At 42.7% G+C, this 19,106-nt stretch overlaps 1 protein-coding gene across 6 annotated transcripts in view; it reads left to right on the forward strand.

The window, feature by feature from the left end:
- ppp1r21 (protein phosphatase 1, regulatory subunit 21) overlaps nt 1-19,106 on the forward strand; it is a 118,043-nt gene that overhangs the window by 57,745 nt on the left and 41,192 nt on the right. For all 6 annotated transcript variants that reach the window (XM_038813781.1, XM_038813795.1, XM_038813786.1 and 3 more), the window contains 4 exons: nt 4,041-4,190; nt 12,233-12,334; nt 12,424-12,512; nt 14,903-15,039. In XM_038813781.1, the coding sequence (XP_038669709.1) occupies nt 4,041-4,190; nt 12,233-12,334; nt 12,424-12,512; nt 14,903-15,039 (478 nt within the window). The remainder of the gene's footprint in view (nt 1-4,040; nt 4,191-12,232; nt 12,335-12,423; nt 12,513-14,902; nt 15,040-19,106) is intronic.

Consider the following 19,106-nt stretch of genomic DNA (forward strand, 5'->3'; position numbering starts at 1 on the left):
TATCACTGCCACATTCCTTTTCACTCTCCCCACTTGAATGCCCTCCTACACTGGTGCTGTGATCAGTTTGCCCATCCGCCCTGCAATCCTAGATCTCATCCACGCAGGTAGCAAGTATTTTGTACCTGTTGGTCAAAGTCAAATGGCTTTTATTGTATCATATAAACGGGATTGATTTTGATCACATTGTTCTGGATTTCCATATGTGACTGACTAACATTTGACCATTGACCAACTCTTCTACTTGAGGAGTGTGACTGCCTGGTTCCCCTTTTGCAACTTCTGCAGATCAGAGTCTTGCTCAACAACTCTGAGCCAAAGTTGCTCAAGTTGCAGGTACTTACCACAGGGATTTTTGGGATTGCAATGTTCACCACAGACCCCCACATGTCGCATTTATGACATACACCACCTGTCATGTCTATCGAACTCCTATTTGATTGTTTCATTATTTTTAATTAAATTAATTTAATTTAGTTGGTTTATCTAATTTACTTTCTGAATTTAAATAATGCAATAGCAAATTGGAGTTTCTTAGCTTAAACAAAAACAGTTGCTGGATGTTTTTTTAAAACCTTAAATTTAAAGTTTCCAATTAAAGGACAATTTATCGTGGTCAATTCACCTACCCTGCACATCTTTGGGTTGTGGGGGTGAGACCCACGTAGACACGAGGAGAATATGCAAACTCCACATGAACAGTGACCCGGGGCCGAGATTGAACCCGGGTCCTTGGCGCCATAGGCAGCAGTGCTAACCACTGCGCCGCTGTGCCGGCCAGTTACTTGAGGTTTAAAAAAAATATATAATCAAAAAGCATACAACTTTCCTCTTGTGCACCGAGTTCCCCATCAAATTCTTGACTTTAGCACTCTGGACGAAGTACTCTTTCACGACCACTTGTGTTCCACTCTTTTTTGCCGGTTTCAAATGCAGCATCAATGCTTTCATGTTTACATGTCTTCAAAAAACGAACTTTTTTTTTGTTTCTCAAGGTGGAATATCTGTACTCGTCTTTCCAAAATATTTCTCCATTCCTGGTGTCCAATGTTAACATCAAGTATCCTGAAATACGATATGGTCAGGACCTCTTGAAATTCAGAAGCACTTCCAAGACTATTTTCTGTGCAAACATCAACCAGACTTTGGCTAGCAATTCCTGACATTAGTCCCATAATAAAATTTATACATACAAATTGTTTGTTTTACTGAATACGGTAAAATACAGAATGAATAACTAAAGAGAAAGCAGCCACTTGAAATAAAATACTAAAATTTTCAGGGGAGAGAATACATCGGCACAGTGGTTAGCACCAGGGACCTAGGTTCAGTTCCAGCCTTGGGTGACTGTGTGGAGTTTGTACTTCCTCCATATGTCTGTGAGTTTCCTCTGGATTCTCCAATTTCCTCCCACAGTCCAAAGAGGTGCAGGTCAGGTGGATTCACCATGCTAAATTGCCCCTTTGTGTCCAAAGATGTGCAGGTTCAATGGGGTTACGGGAATAGGGCAGGGGACTGGGGTGCGGAAGGGTTGGTGCAGACCTGATAGGCCAAATAGCTTCCTGCACTATAGAAATTCTATGATTCTGTCCCTTGTATAACTACTGTTTGTGATTGGTTATGAAGTAGCACCGAGAGAATCTGAACAGCAGACTGACTGGAAATTCACGTATAATCCTTCCATATTCTTGGTCTGTACAGAATTGGTGAATGTCAGGGGAAGTAACAGAAGAACAATGTAATGTGCAATTCTTCAGTTATCTCACCCATTCTGATTCCTAATCCTATCCATTTCTTTTCCCTCCACCACCTTCCCTCTTTTCAAAATATTTCTGAGTTTCTGAACATCACGGGAATATGATGTTGAGATCAAGGATCAGCCATGGTCATATTGAATGGTGGAGCAGGCTCGAAGGGCCGAGTGGCCGCCTTTTCCTATTTTCTATGTTTCTTTTATTCCTATTTAGCATCTGATTTTCCTTTTATCTATTTGTAAAGCGCTTTGAGATGTTCCTTGACTACTCGATGCTTTAATGAGTCCATGTGTTATAATAACTGATAGATGTATGTATATATTTTTTTGCTGTATGACAGTTTAATGGTAAGTTCCAAATTGAAGTTGCTCTGTTGAAATACTTCCAAAAACGTGCCAAAGCTACCTTTTCTCTGCAGTTGTAAGCCTGAGCGATTTATGAGAAAAAGATTGTAAAACTGCAATGTGCCTTTTTATTGGTAAAGTAATAATAACAATCTTTATTGTCACAAATAGGTTTAAGGTAACACTGCAATGAAGTTACCGTGAAAAGCCCCTAGTCGCACAGCAGCACAGTGGTTAGCGCTGTTGCTTCACAGTGCCAGGGTCCCAGGTTCGATTCCCGGCTTGGGTCACTGTCTGCGTGGAGTCTGCACGTTCTCCCTGTGTCTGTGTGAGTTTCCTCCGGGTGCTCTGGTTTCCTCCCAAAAGGTGTGCTGTTAGGTAATTTGGACATTCTGAATTCTCCTTCGGTGTGCCTGAACAGGCGCTGGAATGTGGTGACTAGGTTGTGGTTGTGTTACTTGACTAATAATCCGTAGACCTAGACTAATGACCTTGAGTTAGGAGTTTAAATTTCACCATGGTGGCTGGGGAATTTAACGCTGGTATCAGTCAGTAATAGTGACCACAAAACTACCATTTTATTGTGTTTTTAAAAAAAAATCTGGTTCACTTTATCTTCTTATGGAAGAAAATCAGTCCTTGCCCAGTCTGGAATTCCATAAAACATAGGAGCAGAATTAGGCCACTCGGCCCATCGAGACTGCTCCGCCATTCAATCATGGCTGATATTTTTTCATTCCCATTCTCCTGCCTTCTCCCCATAACCCCTGATCCCCTTATTAATCAAGAACCTATCCATCTCTGTCTTAAAGACACTCAGTGTATTGGTCTCCGCAGCCTTCTGCGACAGAGTTCCACAGATTCACCACCCACTGGCTGAAGAAATTTCTCCTCATCTCTGTTTTAAAGGATCATCTCTTTTATCTGAGATCATGTCCTCTGATTCTAGTTTTCCCAACAAGTGGAAACATCCTCTCCTCACAGTATCTTGTAAGTTTCAATAAGATCCCCTCATCCTTCTAAACTCCAATGAGTACAGACCCAGAGTCCTCAAACATTCCTCATACGACAAGTTCTTCATTCCAGGGGTCATTCTTGTGAACCTCCTCTGGACCCTTTCCAAGGCCAGCACGTCCTTCCTTGGATACGGGGTGCAAAACTGCTTACAATACTCCCAATGGGGTCTGACCAGAGCCGCATACAGCCTGAGAAGTACAGCCCTGTTCTTGTATTCTAGCCCTCTTGACATGAATGCTAAAGCCCCACAGCAATGTGGTTGATTCTCAGCTGCCCTCTGAAATGGCCAATTCACCTACCTCTTTGGGTTGTGGGAGTGAGACCCACATATGGGGGAGAATGTGTGTGGGTCTCACCTCCACACTGGGGTAACCTGGGGCCAGGATCAAACCTGAATTCTCAGCACTGAGGCAGCAGTGCTAACTACTGCGCCGCCATGCTGCCCCTTCTCAGGGCAACTAGGTAATAAATACTGACCTTGCCAGAGATGCCCAATCCTGAAAGTTAAATTTTAAAAAAAATCCAAATCGAGGTATTTTATAGTTATCTGTATCTGCTGGTAATTAATACAACACCATCTAGCTAAATAGCTGGAGGATCATTCCCTTCTGAGTCAGTCAGATCAGGAAAGTCAGTTCAATCCTTGGTCTGTGACGAAGCAGCTAATGTCAGATAGTTATTACTGCTGATAGCTGTATAGTTGCTTCTTCTAAATTGTATGCTTGCATGTGTCCATAGCTGCTGGTTCAGCTGCTATACCCTATGTAGTCAGATAAGTTTCAGAATTCATTGTTGAGACTCGAACGTGGCTAATGGCCATGAGGGAGGGGATAAATAATTCTCTTTTTAAAAAGTTGCTTAAGTAGTATTGTATCAAATGTATTATCTTTTAACATTCCACATAAAGAATTGTGTTGAATTTCAGCTGAAAGCTCGCGATGTTAATGGACAAGCACTGGCTTTTGTTCGAGATTTGGTGGGAGCATTACTAAATTTTCATACCTACACTGAGCAAAGAATTCAAATCTACCCCATTGACTCTGCAACAGACACCATATCTCCTTTGAACCAAAAGGTATGTTTTGTCGCGTCTTAGAAAATTGTTGTTACTCATGGCAACTTTAATGATATATGTCCTTTTTGCTGCCAGTAAATACTTTAGTTGTAATGCAATCATTATAAGTTCCAGAAATATATTTGCACTTTGCCCTTTGTCTTATGGTTAACTAAGACATAACTAAATTTCTTGCAGAGAGAGAATTGTACAAGATTACAGTGTTGGTAAAGCTTATCAATACAGGTTTATTATATTAACGGATTACTGAGAGATGGAGTATTTAAAGAGGAAAACTTCCTTTTACACATAAAGATAGACGCATTGAACATGCTGTGAAAGTAAAACAGCACATGCTGTTGATCTTAACATAAGACCATTTTTGAAATGTACAATAGGCGAATAAACTGTTTTGCAAAAGATAAAATGATGTTTGTATGTGCCATTTTAGAAACTTTTTTATTGCATAAGGGTTAAGGGTGTTAACAATTTACATGGTTCACTTGAGTAGTAACAAAGTTTCTGGTGTTTCTGATTACAATAGCTTTATCCTTTAGCATAAAAGCAATTTGTAAGTGGAGTATTTTTAAAAGGCCACAAGTAAAAGTAGGCATGTGTCCTCATTGTACTAACTAAAAGAATATGCTCTTTTCCATTTAGCATACTGGAAATGTTCCCTTTTTGCGCATTTTCTTATTTTACAGCACATTGCCTTGCGATCTTTAGCCTAACTCCTAGTATCTTGTCTATTTGATGTGCAACAGCAGTGTTCAGCTATCACATGATCACAGCTGTTGTTGCAACAGTCAGTGTGGACCATTCTATTGCCAGGAGGTTTTAGCCCCAAGTCCTTGCTAAATAAACCTGGTCAATCTTTGCCACAAATTGCTGCCAGGTTAATCATTAATCTCACGCTCTCTCTCTTTCTCTCATACACACACACACAAACAGTGGTTACGAAACAGTTTCTGTCTCCAATTGTATCCACATCTTGAATAAGACAGCACCAAATTCAGGCAGCACTGTGAATGCCACCTGATACAGATATCCTGGCTTAACCATTAAAGGTTTCCCCTACTAATCTTCGTGGCCCCCCGCGCCCGCCCAAATTTTCTTCTTGCACTCTTGACGTGAGTAGCTTAGGAATGTAAATACAATTCTTACAATTGATACTTGCTAAAAGTGACTTTTGGAACCATGGAGACATTAGGCTAACTTGTATTTGATATTAACAGATCTCCCATTGCATTGCTTGCTGTGTCAAATGGCAAGCTACTTTTCTAGCGGAAAAGTGTTTCTACTGATCAGAGCACAGAAATTGAACTGTCACTTGGGCCACAAATTCTAATTGTTAAATACTGACTGTATTCAGTCAGAATTGTATCTTGCATATTGGGAAATATTTGTAATGTTCAAAGATTTTATATCTGCAGCAAAATGGATCAGAAATGTATCTATATTTTCTAGTTACGCAGTCCTGTTAAGTGGTAGGATGTATGTAAACTTTTATGTTTTGATTTTCCCCTCATGGAAAATTTCCAAGAAGTTGATGGACAAAAGTGTTTCTATGCCAGGTGGCAAAATTGGATGGAGTGCTGCTCCGTGTGCTTGTGTTTCTGGGTTGAGGAATGATGAGGTGATCTTGCCTGCCTGCCACCTTAACCCACCAGCAAACTTCAGAAAATAAAAATGAATCGGTTTATCGAAGCCTCCTGTGTCAAGGATGCTGCCAGCTTTCACTGGTGTATTGGAGAATATAGTCTTTAGTTGTCCTCCAGAAAGTGGCCTGCATAGCCTGATCGCATCACCTTCTACCATCTTGGTTATGTAATGACAATGGAGTTGTTGACTCATCATAGCAGTAAATCTCTACCAATTATTCTGCATCAGACCTAGACATGAGACAAGGGAAACCCAAATAGTGGAGAATTTTGGGAACCATAGATTCCATGTCACCTCCTGAGCATATTGCACCATTTCTGGTGTTTCAAATAATTCATGTTTACTGTATCCCTAAATGTTTGAAAATGGGGAAGGAGCGCAATGCTATAGTTGTGATAATATAGCATGGACGTGAGATTTATGTTGAAACTTCCATTGTTTTGATTCTTTGATATGATTTTAAAGCCTACAGACGTTTTGTGTGTTTCTGTAAAGCACCAGAATGTTTCAGAGCATACTAGGTAAGGTGATATAAAATCATAGAGTAGTCAATGTGACAAGGCAGGCTATTTGGCTGGCTTTCTGCAAGAGCAATTCACCTACTGCCCCTCCCCCACTTATTCCCAGTAGCCCTGCAATTTCTTCCTTTTTAGATAATGATCCACTTCCCTTTTGAAAGCCATGATTGAATCTGCCTCCATCACTTTCTTGAACAGTACATTCCAGATCCTAACCATGCTCTGCGTAAAAAAAGGTTTTTCCTTAATCTTAAATCTGTGCTGCCTTGTTCTTGACCCTTCCATTAAAGGGATCAATTTCTGCCTAACTATGCTGGTGAGATCCTAACTAATACAGGTGGGAAGTATACAGTAAATGACAGAACCTTCAGGAGTATTGACAGGCCGAGAGATCTGGGCGTGCGCATCCACAGATCACAAAGTGATCACGCAGGTGGATAAGTAGTCAAGAAAGCAAACGCCATGCTTGCCTTGATTGGTCGGGGCATTGAGTATAAAAATTGGCAAGTCATGCTGCAGCTGTACAGAACCTTAGTTAGGCCACACTTGGAATGTTGCATGCAATCCTGGTCGTCACACTACCAGAAGGATGTGGAAGCTTTGGAGAGGGTACAGAAGGGGATTATCAGGATGTTGCCTGGTCTGGAGGGTATTGGCTGTGAGGAGAGATTGTTTACACTGGAATGACGGAGGGTGAGAGATGACGTGATAGAAATTTACAAAATTATGAGGGGCATGGACAGACTGTATAGTCAGAAACTTTTCCCAGGGTGGAAAAGTCAATTGCCATGGGGACATAGGTTTACGGTGCGGGGGGGAAAAGTTTAGAGGAGATGTGCGAGGCATGTTTTTTTTTAAACAGAGGGTCTGGAACCCGCTGCAGTGGGAGGTGGTGGAAACTAGTACGATAGAGACCTTTAAGAGGCATCTTGACAAATACATGAATAGGATGGGAATAGAGGGATATGGACCCCTAAAATGTCAACAGTTATAGTTTAGACAGGCATCATGATTGGCGCAGGCTTGGAGGGCCTGTTCCTGTGCTGTATGTACTGTTCTTTGTATGCTGTCCAATCCCCTCATGATTTTGAATATCTCTATATTAAATCACCTCTTGACCTCTTCTCCCAGGAGAGCTGTGGTAGATTCGCTGCAGCTCCTCATCCCTGGAACCATTCTTGAGAATCTTTCCTGCACCCTGTCTAATGCTTTCACATCTTTCAGAAATTAGAAGCAGGTGGAAGCCCAGAATTTTCCAGTTGAGGCTGAACCCATGTCCCATAATACATTTGCCATAACTTCCTTGCTTTTGTCCTCTTACGCCTTTATTTATAAAACCCAAGATTCTATGCACACCGGTCTTGCCACTTTCAGTGACTTGTGAACAGGCAGGTTCCTTTGCTCCTGTACTCCATTTACATCGCCTCTCCATAGCCTTCCCACCCAAATGAATCACTTCACTCTTCAGTTAATAAAGTCCATTTTCTCTTCCACTTATCCACCAACTGCTCCACCTGGGCTCATGCTTTTGAAATGTAACACTATCCTCACAGCTTACAATAGTTCCAAGTTTTGAGTCATCTGCACATTTTGAAATAGCGTCCTGTCTGTCGTTATGATCCCAGTTAATCGTCAAACTGAGTAGGAAGATCCCAGAATGCAACCCTGGCTCAAAAGAACATAAATTTTAATATTTTTTAAAAATAAAACCGTGAGGAACAGAGCCTCAGGACCGCAACAACGAAAAAAGCCCTTATTAAACATGAAAAAATTGGAGTATGATACAAAACGTTTTGGTTTAACAGTTGCGCCCAGGTTTTGGGATTAGCACGAATTAAAATGCATCGTAATCTACAATGGTCTCATTAACACACCGTCCCTTTTAAGCGCACAAGGGGCACGATTCTTCCCCGCATCACACCAGGCGCACTTCCCGCAATTCCTGGAGGAGAGCTCCCAAATGTGGTTTCCATCAGGCATCGAAAGGAGTGCCATGTTCCCAGCCCGCAACAGCTGCTGTGATGTGGTTCAAGCACTTGCTGAGCATATTTTTTTTTTTTTGGAAAATATTTTTATTCTCCATTTTCACATTTTCTTCAAACTTTATCCCCCACCAACAAACAGTAAACGGTAACGAATATAATGTCAATCCCCCTACCAACAAGAATGATCCCATCCTCCTACACACACCCCCCCCCCCCCCCCCCCCCCCCCCCCCTCCCAAAATAATGGCCCACCTGACAATATAAGCATCAAATAAAACTAAGCCTCCCAAGGAGGAAAAAGGAATCCGGAATCGTCCCTGGTCACCGTTGACACATATAGCCCACCCCCCCCCCCCCCAAAATAATGGCCCACCTGACAATATAAGCATCAAATAAAACCCGTCCGGGTCTCCTTCCCTCTTGCCTGGTCCCTGGAAAACCAAGAAATCCTCTTTAGCACACAACCCCAGCATACACACCCAAGCCCCAAAGAACAATCATTGCAAGTGAAAGTCCCAACACTTCCCTTTTCCAAATATACAGCGTGACTCATTTAGTACATACACCAACACGCAGTGAAAAAAATAAAGTTACATGAGGCAACATCGTGGCAAAATACTCCGTCGGCCTCTGGCCTTCCACCCCTTCGGGCAGACCCACGATCCTCAGATTCTGCCGTCTGGATCTGTTTTCCGGGTCTTCCAGTTTGGCTCGCAGACCCTTGTTGGTCTCTGTCACCTTCTGCAACTCCTTTACCATCAAGGTGAGTTGATCACTGTGCTGCGATAATACCTCTTCCTCTTCCTTCAGTGTCTCACCTTGCTCCCGCAGCTCTGCCACTGCGCTTGATACCGCCGCCCTCACCGGTGCAATCGCCTCCTCCACCAGCACTTTCAATACTGTCCCCATCTCCTTCATCGCTTCCATGTGCTTTGTGAACTGTTTTTCAAGTTCCACAGCCATCACCTTGGTCATCTTTTCTGCTGTGAGCAATGCGGCCTCCTCTGGTGCTCCAGCCTCCGCTTTCCGGCGCTGACTTTTCCACTCACCGGCAGACTTTCATTAACCCCCTTTTTCATGGTCAAGCTTGGCCATTTCTCCTCCCTGTGCCTTCTTACAGCTTTTTCAGCCTCTGTTGCCCCTGGGACCGGACATTAAAACCCCAAAATTTCTATTCCCGAGCTGGTGCCCTCCAGTGTGCGACTGCCTCCCGCCCGCCGTCACCGGAAGTCCAGCCCATTCAGAGCTGGAGTCCTAGCTTCCAGGATTCTCTGCTCCTGCTGGCGCAGTGCGAGGCAGGAACCTGGCAGTGCACTGCCCCTGATGCCAATGGCACGGCAAAAGGAGCATCTGAGGGGTCATGGCCATGAAAGGGGCGGGGAGGGAGATTGAGAGGCTGGGCATGAATGGGGAGGGGGCCTTAAAGGGGGACCCTCGACAACCCCAGAATGGGGTATTACTCACTTGGGGTGAGGGGAAGGGGGAGCTACTGACCTAATGACAGCGAGGATGGATGAGGCGGGTCAACGTGATGTCCGGGGACATTTAGTAATTGGGGAGGTTGCTTCTCTGGGTTCATGGATTGCGGGTGTTTTTTATTTGTCCTTGGGAAGTGGGTACCGGAGCCGGAATCAGCATTTATTCCCCATCACTAATTCTCCAGGGGGCAGTTAAAAGTCAACCATGTTGCTGTGGATCTGGAGTCGCGTCACAAGAGAAGCAGGGAATTCTTTGAAATTGGGGTGCCCTTTTGAAGAAGGTGCCCCAAAATCGGAGCCAGTCTGCTGGTGTCTTTAGATCCCTACTCCCGCAAAAAATTGGGGCAGAATTCAGTGAGAATATTCCCAAGCTCCAAAATAATGATCCAGTGTGGGTGGATTGTAATGGTAATCACGGTGGAACAGCTGGATTTTCATTGGTTTTCCTGCCTGAAATGAAATTTAGTAATTTTTGGGAAGAATCGAAGATGACTGGGCAAACGGGCAGCACGATAGCATAGTGGTCTGTTATTAAAGATGAGATCGCGAAGCACTTGGAAGTGCAAGGTAAAATTGGACTGAGTCAGCACGGCTTTGTCAAAGAGAGGTAGTGTCTAACAAATCTGTTGGAGTTCTTTGAGGAGGTACAAGCAAGTTAGACAAAGAAGAATCAGTGGGCGTGATTTATTTAGATTTCCAGAAAGCCATTGACAAGGTGCCGCACAGGAGACTGTTAAATAAGTCAAGAGCCCATGGTGTTAAGGGTAAGATACTGGCATGGATAGAGGATTGGCTGACTGGCAGAAGGAAAAGAGTGGGGTTAAAGGGGTCTTTTTCAGAATGGCAGCCGGTGACTAGTGGTGTGCCTTAGGGGTCTGTGCTGGGACCACAACATTTTACAATATGCATTAATGATCTGGAGGAAGAAACAAAGGCAGTGTTGGTAAGTTTGCAGATGATACAAAGATCTGTAGAGGGCCAGGTAGTATTGATGAAGCATAGGGGCTGCAGAAGGACTTTGACAAGCTAGGAGAGTGGGCAATGAAGTGGCAAATGAAATAGAATGTGGAAAAGTGTGAGGTTATGCACTTTGGAAGGAGGAATCTAGGCATAGATTATTTTCTAATTGGGGAAATGCTTTGGAAATCAGAAGCACAAAGGGACTTGGGAGTCCTTGTTCACGATTCTCTTGAGGTTAATCTGCAGGTTCAGTCGGCAGTTAAGAAGGCAAATGCAATGTTAGCATTCGTGTCAAGAGGGCTAGAATACAAGACCAGGGATATATTTCTGAGGCTGTATAAGGCTCTGGTCAGACCCCATTTGGACTATTGTAAGCAGTTTTGGGCCCCGTATCTAAGGAAGGATGCGCTGGCCTTGGAAAGGGTCCAGAGGAGGTTCACAAGAATGATCCCTGGAATGAAGAACTTGTCGTATGAGGAATGTTTGAAGACTCTGGGTCTGTACTCGTTGGAGTTTAAAAGGATGAGATGGGATCTTATTGAAACGTACAAGATACTGCGAGGCCTGGATAGAGTGGACGTTGTCAGGATGTTTCCGCTTGTAGGAAAAACTAGAACCAGAGGACACCATCTCAGACTAATGGGACGATCCTTTAAAACCGAGATGAGGAGGAATTTCTTCAGCCAGAGGGTGGTGAATCCAACTCTATGACTCTTTCCCGCAGAAGGCTGTGGAAGCCAATTCGCTGAGTGTCTTCAAGACAGAGATAGATAGGTTCTTGATTAATAAGAGGACCAGGGGTTATGGGGAGAAGGCAGGAGAATGGGGATGAGAAAATATCAGCCATGATTGAATGGCGGAGCAGACTAGATGGGCCAAGTGGCCTAATTCTGCTCCATGTCTTATGGTTAGCACTGTTGCTTCACAGCTCCAGGATCCCAGGTTCGATTCCCGCTCAAGTCACTGTCTGGGCGGAGTTCCACTTTAAATCTGGTTACTGCCATTGTTTCTTGAACACAGCTCCCATCCTGTCCAGCCTTCTGCCAGAGTTGAGATGTTAATTCTCTGAGGAACTGTCTCCAACTTTTTTCAAATTAGCTAAACGAAAATGTATAAGTTTCTCTACAAGGCCCAGCTGCTAAACAATACTGCATACCTCTGCAGTTTATTTATTCTTCACACCATAACCCCCTCTAAGCACAATAGAGGCACAGTTGGAACTGACCAAACCCCCACACCTTGTACAAACACCTTTGCCCGGCATGAATCCAACTATAGGTTTTACCCTTTCAGGCACAGAAACGTTAAATTAAACCCACTTAGATCTATCCTTTATTTCTAATATTTACCACTACAAATATAAATCCCTTAACACTGCGTTTGTTTTCCTAACAATGTACTTCATTTTATTCAATGACCAAATATACACACCAAGTCATTTTTTCCCCCTTTTATTTCAGTTTTCTGAACACCTGCATGAAAACGCCTCTTATGTCCGTCCCCTAGAGGAAAGAATGTTGCATCTATTTGAGAGCATTACTGAAGAAACTGTTACTACACTCGTAAGTGTACAAAAGTTGGCTTAAATATAGTTTTTTCTGTTAACGTGGATGTGCATGTCAGTGAGAATCTATTTCCCTCCTTTTTCTAGGAAACTACTGTGAAACTTAAACCATTTTCAGATGTCTTTACTTCTTACTCTTGCTTCCTAAAGAAAATTCTACCGTACCAATTAAAAAGGTAAATTTTTTTGATCCTTGCAACTTGTATATAACATGGTGAAATGCATTTTGTGCATTGCTAATACAGAAGCTCTATCTCTGGAGATTTGTTTCCAGCTTCCAGACTTTCAATTAGAAGAGAAGGGCACACCCCAACATAAAATACAATAAAATATGAAATGGAATAACTGGTAGGGTATTGTGCACCAGCTCGACAGCGGGATGCTTTCATTAGTTGAATGACATTCTTTCATCACATTGCTACTAAAACACAATGGAACACTGCCATATTTATGTCCAGCAATTTGAGACAAAAATCTATTTCTGACTATAAAAGACTAGTTCTGCAAGGTGAAGCATTTTTATATGTAGTGGTGGAAAAATGAATTGGTGTGGGAAGTCATAAGGAAGGTGTAAAATGTCAAAGACCCAGAAGAAGTGGGTGAATGAAAGTCTGCCGTCTAGTGAGTTGGTGAGTCCTGCAGGAGGAAAGATGGCGGAGGCTAGGTCGCTGACTGAGGCCGCTCCTCTCACAGTGGAAACTAACCGAGATGATGTTGGGGGAGATCGAGAGGCTGTGCGCTAAGCATATGGAGGTGCTGCAGAGGGAGATGATGGTTGCGATGAACGATTGGGTGGAGGAAGCAATTGCCCCAGTTAAAGGCGGCAGTGATGACGATGTCAGTTGAAGTGCGGGAGCAAGGAGAGAAGTTAAAGGAGATGGGCAGGTTGCTCTCCTTGTTTGTTTTGGGGGGAAAGGTGGCCAGCATTAGGAGGGTGATACTGCAGATGGAGGGGAGGGGGGCGTGGTTAGGCCTCCCAAAGTCTATTTTCGGGGGGTGGACAGGTTGCTCCCCATGTTCGTTTTGTGTTCGTTTTCCTAATTAGTTAAGCATCCATCTGTCTCTGGATGATGGACTGTGCCCACAGTGTATGTCATTTCTGTATTGAACATCCTCTGTTGTGGCTGAAGAGACACCCATTCGTTAATAGCAGACCCTTCTGCAGTTGGCACAAATGAATGTGTTGGCTCAAGATCGACTGGTCATTTATTTTACCCTCTGCCTTTTCCTCACCCTGACTGCTTGTCTCCAGGCACTCTGGTCAGCAATGAGGACTTCTCATGCTGAGCCCAGTCAACTTGAAGTATAGCAGATGTAGGTGACCTATTGGTCTCATGCCGATGGCAAGCCGCCACAGAGGATGCCCTTTGAGATGCAGCCATCATCAATTCAGCTGGCTTGATCCAGCCAATGGAGTCGTACAAGATTTCACCAAATGCACTAAAACTCATTCATATCTATCTTTTCCAACTTAAATTATTTACTTTCGAAAATAAGAATTCTCATTTGTTTTGTGTCAAAAGCTTGCATAATTTTTGTATGATTTATCAGCATTTCACCTGAGTTTTATTTTCATTAAGGTTAGTGAACAAATAAAGTCAAACACTAGTTAATGTGTGAATGGGGACCCTCTGAGCATTTGCGAGTACAATAATTAACTTGATAGGTGACTCTTGAGTAGCGGAATTTGGGTTCAACTGACAGCATAACTATGAACCCAGTTGTTATTCCCATTTGTTGTTTTAAATTAGGCTCGGCAGGTAACAAACACTCGTACAAAGCAAAATACTTCAAATGCTGGAAATCTAAACTAAAAACAGAAAATGCTGGAAATGCTCCGGCCAGGCAGCATTTGCAGTCAGACAAACAGCATTAACGTTTTGGAGTCCTTTGATGAAATGTCAAAGATCTGAAACGTTAACTCTGGTTTTTATCTCTCCACAGATGCTGCCAGACCCAGTGTTTCCAGCATTTTCTGTTTGTATTTCAAGGTCAGTGACTTTCTGTTTTAAAAGGAATCATGAGTTTTGACGACAATTGTTTAGGGTATCTGCATACTTATTTCTGTAATCTTGCAAGTCACCTTGATTCCAATTCTACATCTGGTATTCACCAAATGAAAATTTGAATGATGCAGATGTGGCGCTGCTCACTGAAGTTACTATTTCTTTAAGGTTCAATCATATAGGGGGGAAAAGGTATTTATAATTTGTAGTAGATTTTTCAAATCAGCATGTGATCATTTCTCCTTTTGTGTGGATTTTATGTTGAATGATTTAACAAACCTCTGTACTGATTTGTGACCAGGGGATTCAATTGACCATTAATCACTGGGCTGCTCTGTATTGCCAATGCTCATTAACAATATATGGTGGTTTAGTGCAAGTGCACATGCACCCTCCTCCATAGTGTCATTGAAGAATTCCAAAGAGGTAAATTTGTTTGTTTAGTTTATATAGAATTGTTTCAATTCTGACTGATCTTTTCAGCAACACAATGAAGAATAGGTGACTTGGCTAAGCTGCTGATGAAGAATTATTGATAATTTTGTTTTCCCTGCTTCTAGTTTGGAAGAAGAATGTGAGTACTCGGTGTGCACTGCTAATTTACGAGCAAGAAACATGGAACTGCAGAGTGACATGCAAAAGATGACTGCTATCTTTGAAAAGCTGCAGGTTTACATAAGTCTTCTTGCCTTACCAAGTAAGTTCACAGAATAACTGTTTACATCACTTAACATTTCCATAAAAGCCACCGTATGTCAGAAAAACAAAGGTAATTTTAAAGGATTTATCTGTATTGGTAAATATTAGAAAACAGTATAGTTAATTTAGTGTTTGTGTGTAAAGAAGGGTAATCCTATAGTTAGATTCCTGCTGGACAAAGGTGTTTGTGTTGGGGTTTTGGTTTTGATTCAAACTGTGCTTCTGTTGTGTTTGGAGAAATTACAGCATGAAAAGTAAAGAAAAACTTGGCAGAAGTACGAGATTGTTGCTTAGCCATAAGAGGTCCTCTTAATTTAGAAAGGTTTTTTGAATTTTGTTTTGGCTGAATTCATTGGTAGAAGGCTAGAGAGGGAAGTTTTCTCTGAGCTTTGCTGTAAGAAAAACCATACCATGATTAATGGTTAAGAAAACCTGAGCAGAGAGCTAAAGTCCAGATAGTTTAAGGAAATTAGGGAAGCAAAGAGAAGTTTCCAAGAAGCCTGAGGTTAAAGTTACCAGAACAGAGAATTGGTCAGTAAAGACCAGCAGAGCTGGATAGAAGGCGACGGTGCCGGAAAGATACATGGAGTGATTTTCAGGTTTGGGTGATTTTACTACAGTTTGGAATACATTATTTGAAATAATTGTGAAATTGATGACTGGGTCTCTGAGATCACTTTGAAGCAAACAAAATTCTGAAGAGAGAAGTGTAAAACCTGAAAGTGAAACTTTGATGGGAGCAGTTAGAACATAGAACGATACAGCGCAGTACAGGCCCTTCGGCCCTCGATGTTGCACCGACATGGAAAAAATCTAAAGGCCATCTAACCTACACTATGCCCTTATCATCCATATGCTTATCCAATAAACTTTTAAATGCCCTCAATGTTGGCGAGTTCACTACTGTTGCAGGTAGGGCATTCCACGGCCTCACCACTCTTTGTGTAAAAAACCCACCTCTGACCTCTGTCCTATATCTATTACCCCTCAATTTAAGGCTATGTCCCCTCGTGCTAGCCACCTCCATCCGCGGGAGAAGGCTCTCGCTGTCCACCCTATCTAACCCTCTGATCATTTTGTATGCCTCTATTAAGTCACCTCTTAACCTTCTCTCTAACGAAAACAACCTCAAGTCCATCAGCCTTTCCTCATAAGATTTTCCCTCCATACCAGGCAACATCCTGGTAAATCTCCTCTGCACCCGTTCCAAAGCTTCAACGTCCTTCCTATAATGAGGCGACCAGAACTGTACGCAATACTCCAAATGCGGCCGTACTAGAGTTTTGTACAACTGCAACATGACCTCATGGCTCCGGAACTCAATCCCTCTACCAATAAAGGCCAACACACCATAGGCCTTCTTCACAACCCTATCAACCTGGGTGGCAACTTTCAGGGATCTATGTACATGGACACCGAGATCCCTCTGCTCATCCACACTACCAAGAATTTTACCATTAGCCAAATATTCCGCCTTCCTGTTATTCTTTCCAAAGTGAATCACCTCACACTTCTCCACATTAAACTCCATTTGCCACCTCTCAGCCCAGCTCTGCAGCTTATCTATGTCCCTCTGTAACCTGCAACATCCTTCTACACTGTCTACAACTCCACCGACTTTAGTGTCGTCTGCAAATTTACTCACCCATCCTTCTGCGCCCTCCTCTAGGTCATTTATAAAAATGACAAACAGCAACGGCCCCAGAACAGATCCTTGTGGTACGCCACTCGTAACTGAACTCCATTCTGAACATTTCCCATCAACTACCATTCTCTGTCTTCTTTCAACTAGCCAATTTCTGATCCACATCTCTAAATCACCCTCAATCCCCAGCCTCCGTATTTTCTGCAATAGCCGACCGTGGGGAACCTTATCAAACGCTTTACTGAAATCCATATACACCACATCAACTGCTCTACCCTCGTCTACCTGTTCAGTCACCTTCTCAAAGAACTCGATAAGGTTTGTGAGGCATGACCTACCCTTCACAAAACCATGCTGACTATCCCTAATCATATTATTCCTATCGAGATGATTATAAATCGTATCTTTTATAATCCTCTCCAAGACTTTACCCACCACAGACGTTAGGCTCACCGGCCTATAGTTAACGGGGTTATCTCTACTCCCCTTCTTGAACAAAGGGACCACATTTGCTATCCTCCAGTCCTCTGGCACTATTTCTGTAGCCAATGATGACCTAAAAATCAAAGCCAAAGGCTCAGCAATCTCTTCCCTGGCTTCCCAGAGAATCCTAGGATAAATCCCATCCGGCCCCGGGGACTTATCTATTTTCACCTTGTCCAGAATTGCCAACACTTCTTCCCTACGCACCTCAATGCCATCTATTCTAATAGCCTGGGTCTCAGCATTCTCCTCCACAATATTATCTTTTTCCTGAGTGAATACTGACGAAAAGTATTCATTTAGTATCTCGCTTATCTCCTCAGCCTCCACACACAACTTCCCACCACTGTCCTTGACTGGCCCTACTCTTACCCTAGTCATTCTTTTATTCCTGACATACCTATAGAAAGCTTTTGGGTTTTCCTTGATCCTACATGCCAAAGACTTCTCATGTCCCCTCCTTGCTCGTCTCAGCTCTCTCTTTAGATCCTTCCTCGCTTCCTTGTAACTATCAAGCGCCCCAACTGAAACTTCACGCCTCAGCTTCACATAGGCCTCCTTCTTCCTCTTAACAAGAGATTCCACTTCTTTGGTAAACCACGGTTCCCTCGCTCGACCCCTTCCTCCCTGCCTGACTGGTACGTACTTATCAAGAACATGCAATAGCTGTTCCTTGAACAAGCTCCACATATCCAGTGTGCCCAACCCCTTGCAGCCTACTTCTCCAACCTACACATCCTAAGTCATGTCTAATGGCATCATAATTGCCCTTCCCCCAGCTATAACTCTTGCCCTGCGGGGTATACTTATCCCTTTCCATCACTAACGTAAAGGTCACCGAATTGTGGTCACTGTTTCCAAAGTGCTCACCTACCTCCAGATCTAACACCTGGCCTGGTTCATTACCCAAAACCAAATCCAATGTGGTCTCGCCTCTTGTTGGCCTGTCAACATATTGTGTCAGGAAACCCTCCTGCACACATTGTACAAAGAATGACCCATCTAATGTACTCGAACTATATCTTTTCCAGTCAATATTTGGAAAGTTAAAGTCTCCCATAACAACTACCCTGTTACTTTCGCTCTTTTCCAGAATCATCTTCGCCATCCTTTTCTCTACATCCCTAGTTGAGAAAAAGCATTGTGTAAAAGATGATTTGAAAGTGTCTTTTTTAGAAAGTGGAATTTGAAATGGAGCCAGTGTTCAGTGTGACAAGGTAGCTCTTGGTGTAAGAATTATCTGGGGGATTTTGAGGGAAGATAAACAGAAATTCACTTGGGTTTCAAGTGGAGTGTGCATCTTGCCACAGCCAGTATGTGTGTTTTAAAGGCACTTTGTGTTACTGAGACTATTGTAGCTTAAATACTTTGTAACCCGTGTTAACCTTAAAATCTGTATATTGGTGAAACTAAGGGCGGGAATAATGGAATATTATATCATCAAACTTTTCATGTTTAAGAAATGTTTTTCTTGTTCAAACTAATTAGAGGTCCTGTGACACATCCTCCACGTTTTCTTTTTTTTAAAAGTAAAATTTACAGTCACTCGAGCCAAGATTCCATTGTGGGATCTTCCTGTCCAGTTATAACATCAGCTGGGATTGTGACACATGTATGTTCCTGGAAGCATCTGTCCCCACAATGTTTCAATAGTTTTGAGTGTTGCAAACTATGATAGATGGGATGGCTAATGCTAGGTGGTGTGTATAGGAAACTAATGAGGCTGTGCATTGTGGAAAGAATAAGATATCTTGACAACTAATCTAAGGGTCTGCGGCATTGCAGGGGACATTTAGGGGTATACAAGGTATTTAATGAGATGGCAACGGTAAATCTAGAACAATCTTTGAGATACACTGGGCAGCAAAATAAGAAAGTATAGTTTCAGAAAACTACCAGGAATATTTATTTCCACAAAATGTCAACAGATGGAAAGT

The sequence above is a fragment of the Scyliorhinus canicula genome, chromosome 1 (assembly GCF_902713615.1).
Source record: "Scyliorhinus canicula chromosome 1, sScyCan1.1, whole genome shotgun sequence".
Taxonomy (NCBI): Eukaryota; Metazoa; Chordata; class Chondrichthyes; order Carcharhiniformes; family Scyliorhinidae; genus Scyliorhinus; species Scyliorhinus canicula.